Source organism: Microtus oregoni, unplaced genomic scaffold (genome assembly GCF_018167655.1).
Source record: "Microtus oregoni isolate MIOR12 unplaced genomic scaffold, Mior012 000021F_ref0000039, whole genome shotgun sequence".
In the NCBI taxonomy this organism is placed as follows: domain Eukaryota; kingdom Metazoa; phylum Chordata; class Mammalia; order Rodentia; family Cricetidae; genus Microtus; species Microtus oregoni.
The window spans coordinates 7,663,403-7,681,275 of NW_024543080.1; the positions used below are offsets into that span (position 1 = coordinate 7,663,403).

At 36.9% G+C, this 17,873-nt stretch overlaps 1 protein-coding gene across 4 annotated transcripts in view; it reads left to right on the forward strand.

The window, feature by feature from the left end:
- Positions 1-17,873, forward strand: part of Ankrd17 (ankyrin repeat domain 17) — a 150,986-nt gene that overhangs the window by 63,443 nt on the left and 69,670 nt on the right. For all 4 annotated transcript variants that reach the window (XM_041671452.1, XM_041671453.1, XM_041671454.1 and 1 more), the window contains exons 3-10: positions 2,906-3,062; positions 4,344-4,491; positions 4,710-4,857; positions 7,599-7,832; positions 11,327-11,421; positions 13,105-13,342; positions 15,494-15,685; positions 16,357-16,466. In XM_041671452.1, the coding sequence (XP_041527386.1) occupies positions 2,906-3,062; positions 4,344-4,491; positions 4,710-4,857; positions 7,599-7,832; positions 11,327-11,421; positions 13,105-13,342; positions 15,494-15,685; positions 16,357-16,466 (1,322 nt within the window). The remainder of the gene's footprint in view (positions 1-2,905; positions 3,063-4,343; positions 4,492-4,709; positions 4,858-7,598; positions 7,833-11,326; positions 11,422-13,104; positions 13,343-15,493; positions 15,686-16,356; positions 16,467-17,873) is intronic.

Genomic DNA, 17,873 nt, shown 5'->3' on the forward strand with positions numbered 1-17,873 from the left:
TTCGTGATCCCTGAGTTCTGTTTATGGCCAGTAGCAATGACATTAAAAGTTTATTCAAAAAGTGTACACATCTCTTTTGCCAACTGATATATTTCAGTGTGACTTATTTGCTGGTTTCCTATTGCATTGTATCAATTTTTATACAGCAACAAGAAACAATACTCAATACCTAGTAATTTGTGGATCAGACACTAGAACATAGTGTGGCTGAATTCTTTTGCCTTAAGATCTTACAGACTGAAATCAACCTTGTGAAGTTTGTACCTGTCTGCTGTTTCTGAAGTTTTACTTCTAATCTTGTTGCTACTGGGAGAAGAAATCTGTTCCTTGCTGTTGTACCTCTGATGGCTTCATCTTTTTGTGGGCACTCAATTGGGTCTCTTCCTCATTTCACATTCCTTGATGCACAGCTCCTTTCCATCTGTAAGCCAGTAAGGGCACATAGAAACCTTTTATTTCTTCATTTCCCTATCTTTGTTATCTCCAGGCAAAGAATTCTCACTGCTTTTCATGAAATTCTGATCAGTGAGGATCCAGCAGGATAATCTGTTTGATAGATACCATGTCACTTTATGATGGCAGTAAATTTTATCATGTGTGTAGTCTTAAGAGTTTCATAAAATAGGGTCTGTAGAAATGGAGTCACTTGTTGCTCTAGAAAATTACCAGGGTTTAGTTCCTGCACCTAAGTGGTGACTCACAGCCACTGTTGACTTCTGACCCATTTTCTGACTTCTTGTAATCATGCATTCGCTCAATTCACATGCCTTGTAGTCAAACACTTAGACACATGAAAATAAATAAATCAACCAAAGAATAATAGAGGATGATTATTTCAGTAGTTTTCCTACCTGTAATTGCACACAGAACTTTTCATTTCTTTGGAATTACCTACATATTAGGATTTCTTGACAGACATGTCCACAAGTTTTAGTCTTCTGAATAACAAGCCTGGCTGCCGACACTCTGTTGCTTGGGAGTAGAAAGGAGGCTAAGGATTGAGTTTGCAGCATGGGGGCAGTGTGGGGGTGCTCACCTTTTCACCATTCATTGCTCCTCCTCTCTGCCTCCCCCATCCTTGTTGCCTAATTGAGGTCCTGTCCAGTTTGATTTTGGAGAATATATGGAGACTTGTATCTAATTGATTAGGTCTAGTTAGTGTCCCATTTTCATGACCAAAACCTTACACTTGTTTCTGAATCTCTAATTCTTTAGTTTATGATCACCTTGCTTCTCTTTGATGGCTATGTTTCTACTTAGTGTATTCTACTTACCTTCCCTTAGATTTACAGTACCTTAGATTTAAAGATGTATTTTAGTTTTATTAAGGATGGAATTCCTATTGTGTTCTGCTTAGTTTTATTAAGTTCTAAGAGGAAAGGGAGAAAAAATGATTTACCCTTATCTTTAAAAATCATACCTAGATGTTGTAATGTGTTCTTTATGTTAAGTGTTGTGTTCAACTGATTAAATGTGTGAAGTTGGAAAGAATAATCTGGCTACACTATTCTCTTTCTAGTTTTGGTTATTGCTGCTCGACATAAGACCACCATAATCTACCAGTGGTTAATTTTTTTTATTAATATTTTTGTTACATCCTGGTTATCCACTAAAATTACCTTTGTGGGCATGCGTGGTAGTACAGTCCCAGCAGTCTCTAGCATTCGAGTGGCTGAGGCCAAGCTGCAAAGTAAAGATCCAGGTCTGAAAACCAAAAGAACAGAACTTAGGATCTATGAGAAGTTCAATTTTGAGTAATGATCATTTCCTGCTAGTTTGTTTGGTCTTTCCTGCTTGCTCTTGGAGATTCTGGCTAGAATTTGTTATAGAGTTGGTAATAGCTTGAGAAATTAATTGTGGCTAATTCTCATTTGGAAATCCATGAAATTGATTTCAATTGTGCCACAATAGGTTTCCAATCACAGTTTGACTTTTAACATTAATGATACCAGCATATCTTTGGACTTGAGATACTAAATGTGTATGTGTGTGTTTGCACATGAGTTCAAGGATAGAGGTCAGAAGAGGATATCATCCCCGAGAGCTGGAATTACAGGTGTTTGTGAAGTGCCTGATGTGGGTACAAAATCCTGTCCTGGAAAAGCAGCAAGTGCTTAGTCACCGAGCCGTCTTTCCATGCTCACAGCACCTAGGTTTTTAGTAAGCGTCTCGGGTAATGTAGATTGGTAATTTGAAATAAAATAATAATGACTATTAATGGTAAGCTTGCTTTCTTAGGAATATCTGGAAAAGTAACAATTATGTTTATTCAGATGTTGACTATTTTTACTTTTGTATTTCTTTCGTTATCCTAAATAATTTTAGATGATTCTGAGTATATGTGGTAAGTATCTGTAGTAAGTTTTTAAGAGGTAGCTATATGTAGGGTTTTTTTAATGCAGTCTCTATTATTTCTTCCATTTTCTTGAAGTAAAAATAGGCATTTACCAAAAAATAGAGTGATATTGCTGGCACTTGTTGCATCAGTGAGTCAAAAATTCCTTTTCTAGAATTTTTTTTCTGTTTTGCTGTATATTGACTTAAGTTTTGCAAGTTTTTCTGCATGTGGTGGAAAAAGTGACTAATTCATGACTGTTCTTATAGCTCAACAACCTCTGAACATAGGTTCTTTTCTCCGAGACATGACAGTTGTCTCAGAGACTTCTGTCTGTCCCAGCATAGGCTAAAGACCCACATCTGACCCTAGTGTGTCAGATCATGTGTCCAGGAACTAAAGCATGGATAAGCTTTTTAGGTTCAAGGAAAGTTGTTTACCAATGATTATAGCCAGATATGTCCATTATAGTATATGAAGATTATTTTAACGTGCAGGATTTTAGTAACCTGAGTTTTGCTTTGTTTTTCTTTTGTGTATTTCCACATTGGTGTGAAAATAATATAATAGGAATAGGCAAGTTATCCACGGCTGATGGTAAAGCCTTTGCAGACCCTGAAGTGCTCCGGAGGCTGACGTCGTCTGTCAGCTGTGCGTTGGATGAAGCTGCTGCTGCGCTCACGCGAATGAGAGCTGAAAGCACAGCGAGTGCAGGGCAGTCGGACAAGTGAGTGCTCCTGTGCTCTGTTGAGATGGTTTTTCTAAGAAGGAAAGTATTTAATATTTATCCAGCATTTGTGCTTGATGCTATAGCCACAATATCTTTCTCTCATAATAAAAGAACTTTTTAAGTTGTAATTTTCTTAGTGCCAGTTATATAAGCAAACTAGAAGATGAATAGCTTAATCAAACTCAAAGTGAAGTGAACACTACTGTCTTCTGACCAGTCCTGACAGCCGTTGAGTACAGGAGTGGTAGCTCTTTGTCCAGACAGCTCGCTGCTCTTCTCCAAGGCACCATAAGGGGTGCTGACATCTCCACACAAGTGACGTGGAGACACAGAAACATACGCATTAAAAAACTTAAAACTTAGAAAAAAAACCTTTGTTGCTTCTCTTATGTATTTAGAGAAGTAAATGCTATTGTATCAATTGTCTTTTTTTCAGTTCATGTGTATAGTTTAGAAGGTGAGGTTTTTGTTTTCTGAAGTTTTAAAATATAACTCTTGTTTCCAATGAATGTTAGGCCAAGAGACTTTTATTTTTTGTCTGTCTGTTTCTTGTATGCCTGGTTTTAGTATTAGTAAGGATTCAACATATTATAAGTAATATTTTATTGCTTTCTAGTGCTGTGTAATGAACATCATATTTCATACATAAAGCCTGGAGTGGGAACAGAGCATCTGAAGAAGTGTCATTACTATGTTAGAATTTTCAGTTCTTACCGACTTCTTTTTTCTACCTCTTATTGAACATAAGCTATGTGGGGAGGTGGTCCAGTGGGTAAGGTTCTTGCTGAGTAAGGGTGAGGATGTGAGCATGAGACAGGAAGTGGAGATGAGAATTCTCAGATCAAGGGCCCTCTCCCGACTTTTAGCTGTAAACAACACTTTGTCTCTACAAGTAGAAGGGGAAGACTGACACCCGAGGTGAGTGGATGAGTGAATATTTTCCCAGGTACTCAGTTATTAACATTACATGCTCCCATCTTTTGTCTGATATTCTTTTACTTGGTGGAAAAACTCAGTAGGCTTTCATAATTTGTAGATATCTTACCCATTTTATATTTTATTAATGTCATAAAATTTCTAGCAGTTGAACAAAAACTTAGTATATTGTGTTTGTTTAAATTTTTATGCTATATGATTTCACTTTTTACCGTGAATTAGACTGTACATCACTGAACATTTTAGAATACTGATTAATTTTAATTTAGAATGACATAAAAATACTTATATCATGCAGATTTTTTTATATCCCCTGAGATGATGCTGTTCTTCTTGTCATAGCCGCAGTTTGGCAGAGGCCTGTTCAGAAGGAGATGTGAACGCTGTGCGGAAATTACTCATTGAAGGTCGAAGTGTAAATGAACACACTGAGGAAGGGGAGAGCCTCCTTTGTTTAGCTTGTTCTGCTGGATACTATGAGCTTGCACAGGTCTGTATTAGGAAAATAAGCCTTTAAAAGAGGCCTGTCATTTATTAGGAGAAAAGTAAACTGTTTTTCCTGTTAAGCTAATTACAGCACAGTCTTGTTGCATACAGCTTGTAGGTTTTGATTCTTAGGGATCTTATGAGTAGGCAGGCATTATAGAAATATTAAACTTTCAGGATACCTTCTTAATATAACTTGTATAAACTTTTTTCTTTATCAAGGTTTTGTTGGCAATGCATGCAAATGTGGAAGACAGGGGAATCAAAGGAGACATTACACCTTTAATGGCTGCTGCTAATGGAGGACATGTCAAAATCGTGAAGTTGCTGCTAGCTCATAAAGCTGATGTCAATGCCCAGTCTTCAACAGGTCATGAATACTTCTTTTTCAGTTTCATTAGCTAGTAACATCCCTTTTAATAATTGTATCTCATGAAAGTATTTTTAAGTTTAGTTGATTGTTTTTATTCTTTTTTTTTTTCAAGATTTATTTATTTCTTATGTATACAACATTCTGCCTCCATGTATGCCCACACGCCAGAAGAGGGCACCAGATCTCATTACAGATGGTTGTGAGCCACCATGTGGTTGCTGGGAATTGAACTCAGAACCTCTGGAAGTGCTCTTAACCACTGAGCCATCTCTCCAGCCCCCGATTGTTTTTATTCTTGACTTTTTGTTCTTTGCAGGCCTGCCACCCAGCTTCCAAAAAACACATACAGAGGCTTATTATATGAATGCCCGGCCTTAGCTTGGCTTGTTTCTAACCAGGTTTTCTTAAGTTATATCATCTACTTTTGCCTCTGGCCTTTTATGTTTCCCTGTTTCTGTATACCTTTCTTTACTTCTTACAACGTGGCTGGTTGTGTAGCTCCAGGCTCCCCCCACCTTTTCTGGCTCCTCTGGCTCCTTTCCCAGATACCTCCTATTTATTCTTTCTGCCTGCCATCCCTGCCTATCCTTTCTCTGCTCAGCTATGGGCCAAGCAGCTCTTCATTAGACCAATCATGTGTTTTAGATAGGCAAAGTAACACAGCTTCACAGAGTTAAACAAATGCAACATAAGAGAATGCAACACATCTTTTCATCATTAAAATCAGTGTTCCACAGCATGAACAAATGTTGCACATCTTAAAATAATATTTCACAACACTTATATGCTACGTTTTTGCCTAAGTCTCTTTGAGGTTTAAAATAATATTGAAAGAAATGTGTCCTGTTGGGTTTATTAGACACTCTTAGCTTCTTTTAAAGTATATTAAGCACTCAGTTCGAAAGATTGCTCTGTAGGTATGGAGAAGTATGGCCTATCCTTCTCAAACTCTGGCTTCCTTTTTACTATTAATGCAAGATGTGGGGAGAGTAGGATGGGCAGCAAGGATTAGACCATGACCCTCTAGTTTGCTAAATTGCTGCTCAGGAAAAGGAATTATGAAAACATGTGCAATGGGCAATTACTTTAGCCTAAACTAATTTCTTTTTCTAAGGTAGGGTCAAAGCTGGGTCTAGTGTTGAATGAAATTGTATTTTCTGAGTTTTTTTCAGCTTAAAATCAAATTTAGTTGTGTTTTTAAAAGAAGTTTACAATTTTATTTTCATTTACCAAGTTGGGCTTTCTTTCTTTTTCTTTTTGATGGGAAGTTATTAATCACTGAGAAGGGATCCTTATGCCCATCGTCTTGGTTCATACCTGCAATTCTTGCATGGGGGAGGCTGAGTCAGTCTTGCTATATATTGAGGTCAGCTTAACTACATAATATGTTCCAAAACCAAAACAGTGAATCTTTTAAAAATTATTTGACATTGGTCATTTAGTATGTAGGTTATGGATATATATATATATATATATATATATATATATATATATATATGTATGTATATGATAGGTTTTGGGTATGATGTCTGTTGACATTTATTACAAATAATACCTTATGAAACAGTTTTTGTATAAAAGTTAACTTTAACTTTTGTCTCATTTGAGAAATAAAAGGTTTCAGGAAGAAATTGCACAGCTCATTTACAGTTCTCCAAAGGTTTTATTTAATTAAAGTATAAATACTTTACTTCCATGATCCCTGTCTTCCCTCCATTGCCTCTCTTTTCCCTTCCAAACCCCCTGATGTCCCTCGATTTTGTTGTCCCCCCACCTTGTTACTCCCTCTCAAATTGACAGCCCCTTTTACTATTTATTGTTAAATATATTCACATGTCTATATAAATATGAATATATAAATATGGCCTACTGAGTTCTTTTAGTGTGGGTTGTGTGTATGTGATTTTAGGGCTGATCCCTTGTTAGATAATTAAGGGACTCATCTCTGGGAAATGCTGAATCTTCACATATTAGCAGTCAGTAGTTGCTTTGTCTAGGGCTGGGACTCCAAGAGATTTCTTCTTTTTGATATATCTTTGGTGAAACTTCCCTGTCAAATCTTAATTCTCCAGTCTTGATAAGTGTGTCTTGTTTTTCTGACATGTAATCTGACATGTATTTGGTTTTGTTGTTTGTCATTACAAGGGATTGACCCCAGAATCTTTAACATGTTAGGCAAGCGTCTACCAAATGAGCTAAGTTCCTAGATAGACCTTTTACTTTGTATTTGAAGTCAGGCTCTTATGGAGATATCTAGATTCTCCTTAGATTCATTCTGTAGCACAGGCTAGTCTTGAATTTCTCATCCTTTTGCTTTTGCCTTCTAATAGTTGAAATTATAGCCCATACCACTAGGCATATTATAATACTGTTTTTAAGTAGAACGGGAGGACAGGAAGTTTTATTTCAGAAAGAGAAAGTACAATTAAATAATGCAATTATATGTGTCTAAATTTTATGGGTGCAGTTTTTTATTTCAGCTTTGTAAATGTAAATTTGATATTTTCAAACCTTTTACATTTATTTTCATTCATGTGTGTTCATGCACATATGTGCCATGGTGCACGTGGGGAAATCAAAGGATGTCTTGCTTCATCTGGGTCCTGGGGATCAGACTCAGGTTGTCTGGGTTGGTGGTATGTCCATTTATGCATCTCACTGGGCTGAGATGCACAAGCATTTGTGTTTGTGTGTATGTGAGTGATGCTCATGTCTTCATTGTTTTCTTACCTAAACAGGCAACACAGCCCTTACTTACGCTTGTGCCGGAGGCTATGTAGATGTTGTAAAGGTGCTCTTGGAATCCGGTGCTAGTATTGAGGACCATAACGAAAATGGTCATACTCCTCTTATGGAAGCTGGAAGTGCTGGACACGTGGAAGTAGCCAGATTGCTGCTAGAAAATGGAGCTGGCATCAATACGCATTCCAATGAATTTAAAGAGAGTGCCCTTACATTAGCTTGTTATAAAGGTATAGTATAAATCTTTTTAAATAAAATGATGAAATTGAGATCAATTTTTTTATCCTATGTAACTTGTTAAATGTTTTATTTTAGATATGGTTGAAAGAAGAACAAGATCAAAGGTGGATTATTTTATCCCCAAACAATTCAGGCACATAAACTTAGTGCAGGGCACAATGAAGTTTGAAAACTTTTTTTTAAAATTGATAGTTATTGAGCTCTACATTTTTCTCTGCTCCCCTCTCTGCCTCTCTTCTCCCCCCATGAGTTCCACCCCCCTCCCCCAGGTCCTCATGCTCCCAGTTTACTCAGGAGATCTTGTCTTTTTCTACTTTCGACTTCCCATGTAGATTAGATCTATGAAAGTCTTTCTTAGTGTCTGCATTGTTATCTAAGTTCTCTGAAATTGTGGTTTGTAGGCTGGCTGTCTTTGCTTTATGTTTACAAACCACCTATGAGTGAGTACATGTGATAATTGTATTTCTGTGTCTGGGCTACCTCACTCAAATTAATGTTTTCTAGCTTCATCCATTTTCCTGCAATATTCAAGCTGTCATTATTTCTTTCTGTCATGCAGTACTCCATTGTGTAAATGACCACATATCCATTCTTCGACTGAGGGGCATTTAGGTTGTTTCCAGGTTCTGGCTATAACGAACAACACTGCTATGAACATTTAGATCAGTTTTAAGTTAACAATAAAACATAATAGTGTGTGTATATATATATATATATATATAGTGTTGTTAACCGTAAGTATTTTATAAATTAATTAATAAGCCATGTGTGGTGGCACACACCTCTACTCTCAGCACTCGGGAGGCAGAGGTGCATGGATCTTTGCGAATTTGAGGCCAGCCTGGTCTACAATGTGAGTTCCAGGACAGCCAGTGCTGTTTCACAGAGAAATCCTGCTTGAGAAATCAAACAACAACAAAACAAAAAACTTAATACTGTATCATCTCAACATTATAAATGTTGTCAATGAAATTGACAGTCTTATCAGAGGAAGCTGATAATTTTAATATTACACTTCATGATGGTTTTGCATATTGGAAATTGTTTAACTTGTGCAAGAAGATACTTGATAATTAAATGCTTACCAGCCTGAAAATGTTACTTATAGGCTTATCAGATTTTTTTTGTTTTTGTTTCTTGAGACCGGGTTTCTCTATGTAACATCCCTAGTTATCCTTAATCTCATTTTGTAGACTAGGGTGGTCTCGAACTCAGAAAGATCTGCCTCCTAAGTGCTGGTATTAAAGGCATACACCACCATGCCCAGCTCAGAATATGAATTCTTAGGTTGGCCAGATTTGCCCACATACATATAATCAATATTAAAGATTTTTAGGAACTTAAAACTGCATAAACTTGTAAGTGAATGCCTACTTAAAGTTTCCGCCCCGTCTTTTTTTCCTCAGCCTGGTTCTTTCCTTGTCATTGCTTTGTTTCACTGTTTGAGTGGCCAAGATCTTGTATTGGCTTTGGAACTGATTTTCTTTAAAGTATGAGAGAGTAGCTTAGATGTATAAATGCCTAAAATTTAAGTTATTCAATTTTGAGTGTTTGATGTTAGCAGATTTTCACGTAGAGAACACAGTTGAAATCAGTTATTTTCCTACTCCTGTTTGGTAATTAGGCACATGGGCTGGTCTTTGTTAAGGATTAGAGGATTTAAGCTTTGGGTTTTATTGGATGGCCTTATACACTTTTTACAACATCTTTGAACCCAAAATTGGTTCTATTGCATTACTTTTCCCAGCTTGCCAGAGATCCTTGTGATAAGACTACACATGACAACGCTGTTCTGTCTCCCTTTGTGGATAGCCTCTTCTGCTTTCTACAAATGTCTCTAAGTTTGGGTGTGTAAGCTTTAATTAGAAGCTAGTTAGAAAATTATGTTTGTGGAATACATCTTGAATTTTTAGAGGGACCTGTGAACTCTGTTTCTTGTGGGGTTTCCTGGAAGTTTGTTTGACAGCACTGTGGAAAGGGTCTGGAAGTCAGGCAGACTGAGCATTGATGTAGTTACTTGGAATGGAAATAACAGGGAAAAGGGAGATGGATAGTCAGCTAGCCAAGGGTAGTAGATGGTGTACTCACTAAATACTGTTTTACCTCTTCATCTAGGACTATACTATATTTTTCCTTCTGGTCTAATTCCAGTTGATTAGAAATTGATTATAATTATTTTATATTGCTATCTTATGGTATCCAAAGTCCTACTTAAGGTATAATTGCTCTTCTACTTTTTAGTCACTTCTTGAATTGAAACATAAAACTCATTTGAAATTGTGTGTTTCTATTATGTTTTATCTCCAAGTAAAGGATGCATATAAATTAAATGATGTTTTAAGAATATTTTCATGTATATGTATTTACAATTCCTTTTGAAAAGTTTGTGTGTTGATTATTGTCATTTTAAGCATTTGAACTCATAGATTAGATAACCTAAATGATTTTCTTTTTCTTTTTTTTTTTTTTTTTTTTTTTTTTTTTTTGGTTTTTCGAGACAGGGTTTCTCTGTGGCTTTGGAGCCTGTCCTGGAGCTAGCTTTGTAGACCAGGCTGGTCTCGAACTCACAGAGATCCTCCTGCCTCTGTCTCCTGAGTGCTGGGATTAAAGGCATGCGCCACCATCGCCCAGCTCCTAAATGATTTTCATCCCAGGGTACTATGTCTTGAAAAATAAATGGGGGTTGGGGGAGAACGATGAGTTGGCTGCTTTTGCAGAGGACCTGAATTCAGTTTGCAAACTCCAGCTCCAGGGTTATTTGATAGCCTTTTGGGTCTCCATGGGCACTGCCTGCCCTCACATGGAAAGACACATAATTAAAAATAGCAAAAATCTTAAAAAAAAAAAAAAACAAAAAAAAACAAGTATAGTGTGCTGAATAAGGTTCATAAAGAATTACACAATAAGTACTTGTTTACCTGCACCTGTTATTTTTAACAAAATCTCAGTTGTTCCATTTTACCCATAAAGCCTCATTCTTTATTGCAGCCAAATGCTGGGGCAAAAGCCTTCAAGCTCAGAGAGTCAGAGGAAGCACCCAACTGGTTTTTCTCTTACCCTGGTGTCCTAGAAGCCTCTCCCTTTTCTACAGTGTCAAAACTGATCTCTTCCAACTCAGTGTCCATCCCCCCTTCTGCTTTCTGTGTGTCTATCTATCCCCCTGACTTCCTTTTTCTATGTTTTTTTTCTTAATAATTCTATGTTCACTTCCTGTCAACTGGTTGCTTGTTCTAACTCTTGACTTGTGGTTGACTATTTAATTAATCCTGTTTACAGTATTGAAGTAGAAAGCTCTTGGATTAAAGGTATGTGCTAGGGCTGAACCATACCACGAGTTGTAACAGGTTTTTCCAATAAATAATGCAGTTGTGGGGTTCACATTGATCAGATATTCTGCAACATGCACCAAAAATTATATATCACTTTGATTTTAAAAGTAGTTTTTTAAAAAAAGCATCAATAATCCATTATATTTTTGATTTAGGACATCTAGAGATGGTGCGATTTCTGTTGGAAGCAGGCGCTGATCAAGAGCATAAAACAGATGAAATGCACACTGCTCTAATGGAGGCTTGCATGGTAGGATCGCTGAATGCATATACAAAGTCTGTTTTCATACTTTATAATAGTGAACCTTTCCTTTGATTTAAAAGCTGTTTTTCTTTATTGTGGGACAGGATCTCAGCTGAACTATTATTTTTCAGCTGCACTTGGTGATCACATATAATCCCAACATTTAGGAGGCTGAAATAGGAAGATTGCTTTTAGTTTGAGTTGCTGTGCTTGGTCCCGTGTGGATAATTGCATGCACATGGCACACTTAAAACAGAAAAAGCACTCATATGTACACATAACACACAAACATCTTTGAAAGCAAAATATAAAAAAAAGAATTGTATTTTAGTGTTTGTTTTTGAAAATTAATTATATTAATATCCTTGAACTTTTTGTATTTTAATTTATAATTTATAGTCTACTTAAAGGGGGTTATCTGGGAAAAAGCTGTGGGAGATATATGAGAAATGGTAGATTATCATCATTTATACTTGTATTATACATTCTAATATACATTGTATACTTGAATTATACATTGCTTTCTGTATCGTCAGCCCTGTGTTGTTTTAGTAAAATTTCTCTTCTGAGCATGTGTATATTTCTTGGAAATTTTTGAGTTCCTTGTCTATAAAATTAGAGGATTAAATGAAATCCTAGAACACCAATAACATTGACAATTTCAGCAATCTCTCTGATAATGGAAATTCATTCACTGTTGCTATCTTGTCCAATGAAAACACCCTGTATGTAGATAGATAAATTAAGGACAAATATACAATAGATCTAATTCATATGCACTAGAAATGTTATAAATAAATGCAAATTGCTGGGCATGAAGATATAAGCCTGTAATCCCAGTACTTAGTCTCAATAAATAAAAGATAGATTATGATACTCGGTTTCAATAAATAATAAGTAGATCGTTGGATGGATAGTTGGATGGGTGGACAGATAGGCTGGTAAATAATAGATATAAATAAAAGATGTATGATTAGAGGCCAGGCATTTAGGTAGTCTAACTAAAAAGCTGTAGCTCTTAATTGGACTTATGGTTTGGCTTAATGGGGAAGCATTTCAAAACTGCAAAAATAGCAGTGCAACCATGAAAATAAGATATTCAGAGAAAGGTGTAATGTGTGTGAGGAAGTGTGTGAAAGGTTAAAAGAAAAACAGCATGGAGATTCTTCAGTAGTTGCTAGGAATAAGCTAAATTCCCTTCTTCTGGGGCTTACATGACCAATAAAAAAACCATTATCTACTTTTGTTCCTTTCACACATGATTCTTTTTCTCCAATGTTTCCAAACTTTTCCTGCTAAATCAAGTTTGCTCACTCTTAAGACCTTAAGAAAATTTTTCTTTCTCTCTACCTGAGCTTTGCCACTTGCCATTTATATGTCATTGTTCTGCTGATTCTCTGTGCCTTAGGTTTGTCTCTGTTCATTTCCCTCCATTTCTCTTTTGGTGGCTGATAAGCTTCTTGATTAGAGACACCAATTTTCTCTATTTGCTTTAAATCCTCAAGCTTCTGTAGGATGAAGAGTACAGGCATCACATAGCATGTGTTTACCAAACTCACCGGTAGATTTAGTCTTTTGAATAAAGGTCAGCAGATGTCATCATATGGTAATTAGGAAGTCTTTTTTAGTTTTTATTTATTTCAAGTTTCATAAGGTGCTGATTTAATTTTTTTCATTGCTTGTGAATAGGATGGCCATGTTGAAGTAGCTAGGTTGCTCCTGGACAGTGGTGCTCAAGTGAACATGCCAGCTGATTCATTTGAGTCACCGTTGACTTTAGCTGCCTGTGGTGGACATGTGGAACTTGCAGCCTTACTTATTGAAAGAGGAGCTAGCCTGGAAGAGGTCAATGATGAAGGATATACACCTTTGATGGAAGCAGCCCGTGAGGGACATGAAGAAATGGTGGCGTTACTTCTCGGCCAAGGTAAGCACTTGTAGTATATACTAAACCAGAAATCAGTAGGTCACAAGTCTTAATGTTAAGGCTGAATTTCAGCACATTGCTCCTAAGTATATTTACAGTAAGCTGTTGCTCCCAAATTTCTACGTTGTCTACTTAAAAATAGCTAAGTAAAATTTTCTTCAATGTAGAATTTTGAAAGTCATGTGCTGTGAGAAAGTAAAACAGCAAACAAACAAAATCAAGGTTCATGTCGACATTTATCTTAAGGGAATATGAGTACCATGATTCTCCAAACCTAATACAGGAGGAAATTCTTTGTAGTATGAACCACTTACTGTAATGGAACAACATCAGAAGCACTGCTGTGAAATGTTTGATCAAAGTATGCAGCAGGCCAAGTGGGGACTCTACGTTTGTAATCAGTCCTTAGGAAGCTGAGGTCAGCCAGTGCTACATATGGATACTCTGTCTGAGGAAAAACAACAGAACACTCGCTTGAAACTAACAAAGCTAGGTGCCTGTACATCAGAAACTGTGGAGCTTGGCCTATAAGGAATCTCTGGAAAAGTGAAATGATGTACGAGTTTATATATCTTAGATAATAATCTCTGATGGAGGAGGGTCATCTGTCTATCTGTTGCTTTCATTGGTCAATTAATAAAGAAACTGCTTGGCCTGATAGGTCAGAACATAGGTGGGTGGAGTAGGCAGAAAAGAATGCTGGGAAGAAGGGAAGTGAGGAAGCTGATGTGGAGCCAGCTGCCAGGTCAGACATGCTGAATCTTTCTCAGTAAACCACCACCTTTGTGGTGCTACAAAGATTATTAGAAATGCGTTAATCAAGATGTGAGAGTTAGCCAGTAAGAGGCTTGAGCTAATGGATCAAGAAGTGTTTAAATGAATACAATTTGTGTGTTGTAATTTCGGGTGTAAAGCTAGGTGTGCAGGAGCTGGGTGGGACGAAAAGCAGGCCTGCTTGCCTTATCACTACAAATCTCCCATTATACTTTGAATGTGATTTTGTTTTTCTTTCAGTAGTATTTTGTTTTTAACCTTGTGAAATCTGGTCTATTTAGCACAAGTGGCACATTTATTTGTGTTTAAGTAGAGGATCTATTGCCTGGAACTTAAAAAGTACAGGATTTGAAGTATACTTTTTTGTTTGTTCTGATTTTTGGGTCAGGCTCTCTCTTTGTGTAGTCCTGTAGCTAGCTTTGTAGACCAGGCTGGCCTTAAACTCACAGAGATCTACCTGTCTCTGCTTCTCAAGTGCTGGGATTAAAGGTGTGCACTACCACAACCTTGCAGACTTTAAAATGTGAATCATTTACATTGCATGACAATTTTGTTTCTAATGGGTGGGCGGGAGGGGAGCTATTAATGGTGCTTGTTCAGTCAGTCATGTGGTGGTCATGAGATTGATAGTAATGCTGCTAGGGCAAGCTAATTACGTGAGTTAAAATCAGCTTGTTCTTTGGGTGGTGGTGGAGCACGCCTTTAATCCCAGCACTCGGGAGGCAGAGGCAGGTGGATCTCTGTGAGTTCAAGGCCAGCCTGATCTACAGAGCAAGTGCCAGGACAGGTTCCAAAGTTACAGAGAAACCCTGTCTTGGAAAGCCAAAAAAAAAAAAAGCTTCTTTGGCTTTATGTAAAATGGTGCTGAAAATAAAGCATAAAGTCTTAGTAATATACTGTTCAGTGGATATTTATTCAACATTCCCAAGTACTTGGGCTTAATCTCCATCCAACACCACACAGTTGCCATGGGTTCATTCTCTAGCATTGCTCCTCCCCTAAATTAAAATTATTTAAATAAATGTACTTTAACAGTTGTACTTTTAATATTGCCTGGGAAATAATAAAAGCTTATTAAATGTTAGCTAATGCCATTAGTACATTTATTCTCTATTCTGAATCTTTGTAGGAGACAACTAGGTAATTTTATGACTCTCTGTAATCATAACTAATACCTTCTTTTTAAATAAATATCCCAACTATGCATAGAAGATATTGACTTATAAATGTGGGTTTTTCTCCCATTTACTTTTGACTGCCAAGAATGGGGACGAGATACTTCTATTTACTTTAGACATAGTTCATTAGGAAACAGTTGTGTTTTGTTTGTATCTGAGTAAATTCTTGAGCTTTTTTTTAAGTAGAATCTTTTTTTAGGAGCAAATATCAATGCACAGACAGAAGAAACTCAAGAAACTGCCTTGACCCTGGCGTGCTGTGGAGGCTTTCTGGAAGTGGCAGACTTTCTCATTAAGGCTGGAGCTGATATCGAACTTGGGTGTTCTACCCCTCTAATGGAAGCTGCTCAAGAGGGCCATCTGGAGTTAGTTAAATACTTACTAGCTGCAGGTATGCATTTTTGCATTTGGGAATATACTACATGATGTAAATAAAGATCACACTACAAATATTTTTATGTTACGGTATACAGAATTTGTGTTGAGCCGGGCAGTGGTGGCGCACGCCTTTAATCCTATCACTAGGGTGGCAGAGGCAGGCGGATCTTTGTGCGTTCAAGGCCAGCCTGGTCTACTGAGCTAGTTCCAGGGCAGCTTCCAAAGCTAAGGAGAAACCCTGTCTCAAAAAAAAAAAAAAAAAGAATTTGTATTGAAAAGGTGTTCATGTGCGTGTTCTGAATAATTTACCTGTCAGTATGTACAGTTTTAAATTCAAATACTTTTATTCCAGGTTTTTCTTTTTAAAAAAATTATTTGAGTGTGAATGCATTTAGACATGCCACAGTGCATATGTTGAAGGGAAGAGGACAACTTGTGGGCGTCAGCTCTCTTTCAACCATGTGGTCCTTGGGACCAAGCTCAGGTGGTCAGTCTTGATGGCAGTTGCTTTTACCTCCTGAAAACTTTCCCATCTTTTAAAGATGTTGTCAATATACTCACTATAATAATGTATATGTATATTTTGTCTGATTTAGGAGCTGTGAGCTATCTTGAAGAAACAGATTTATGTTCATTTTTAAAAATGGTTTTAAAAATAATTATTATCATTTATAACTTTTACAGGAGCCAATGTTCATGCCACAACAGCAACAGGAGATACAGCTTTAACATACGCCTGTGAAAATGGCCATACAGATGTAGCGGACGTCTTACTACAGGCAGGTGCAGATCTGGTAAGCTGTATCACTTAAATCTTTATTGATAACAATAAGATGAATTAGGCATTGTAGCACATGCCTATATTCCTAGGAGCCTGAAGCAGGAAGATGCCCAAGAGTCCTAAGGCCTTCCTGGAGTTCATGGTGAGACCATGCCTCTGCAAATGAAGCCAAGAAATTAATTCAGAGGCATATCTTCTCACTTTGGTTTTTTTCCCTCACTTTTATTTAAAGTCACAGTTTTTTTTTAACATTATTTAGTTTTTGTTCATTTTTTGTAATATTATTAAGTTCACTTATTTTGTACCCTTAAAAAGAAATGTTTTCTTGCTGGGTACTCGGGAGGCAGAGGCAGCCTGGTCTATAAGAGCTAGCTCCAGGATAGGCTCCAAAGATACAGAGAAACTCTGTCTCAAAAAACAAAAAAATAATTTTCTGCTGGAGATAGTACTCAAATTAAGTTATCCTTAGTTGTTTACTTAAGGTAAATGTGGATTAGAAGCATTTCTTTGTAGGTAGGAAAAATTGCCCACTGTGTTTTGAGCATTATTAATTAAAATGTTAAGTATTGAATAATTTATACCACAAGTAGTACTGTAAGTACTACTAATTTATATTAGTAAGGCGATTAAAATGGATTATAAGTACATTCAGTACAGTATATTAAGAGTTGTCACAAGGAATATATGGAGAGTGATTAAGGTCAAAAGATGTAACTAGTCATTTGAGATACTTCATTGGCTAGATGGGGTTTGGAAAAGGAGGCCTAGGAATATGACAAAAAAACTATATAATTGAAAAAAAAATTATAGGAGTTGTCTGAATGCTTGGAAGGTATGGAGTAGCTCTGTGAAGGGAAGGTGTAGTCTCGTGATAGCACTCAGGAGACTGGGAGTTCAAATGGAGCCTCACTACAGCGTGAGTTTTGAGGCTAGCCTGTGTTACATGAGATTCCTTCAGTAAATGATGTGGGTTTGAGGAGAGGATGTATAAATATTCTAGCATTCGGAATACTGAAGCAGGAGGGTCACTGTTCTTGGAAGCCTGAGATATGTAGCAGGATGATGCATCTCAAATTTGACATGTTCTTAATAATAAAAACCATTAATCGAATATTAGGGGGTGAAACTGAAGAATCAGAGAAGCAAAGCAGCCAGCCACTAGGGTTTTTACCTATACAAAATCCTCAGACCAAAAAGGATTGAGCTCCTGTCTCCTCCAGCCTAATAGTCCTCTCTCCGCCCAGCCATATCAATTCCTGTCTCCACTTCCTTAGATTACAGATGTGAGCCATCCCACCTGTCCTCAATTGTTAACTAGTGACTTGCGCTGCCCTTTAATCTTCAGCCAGGCTTTATTTGTTACAGCACAAGCAAGGTAATCACATTTCTCTCTTTTTTAAAAAAGAAAGTTATTAAGTAA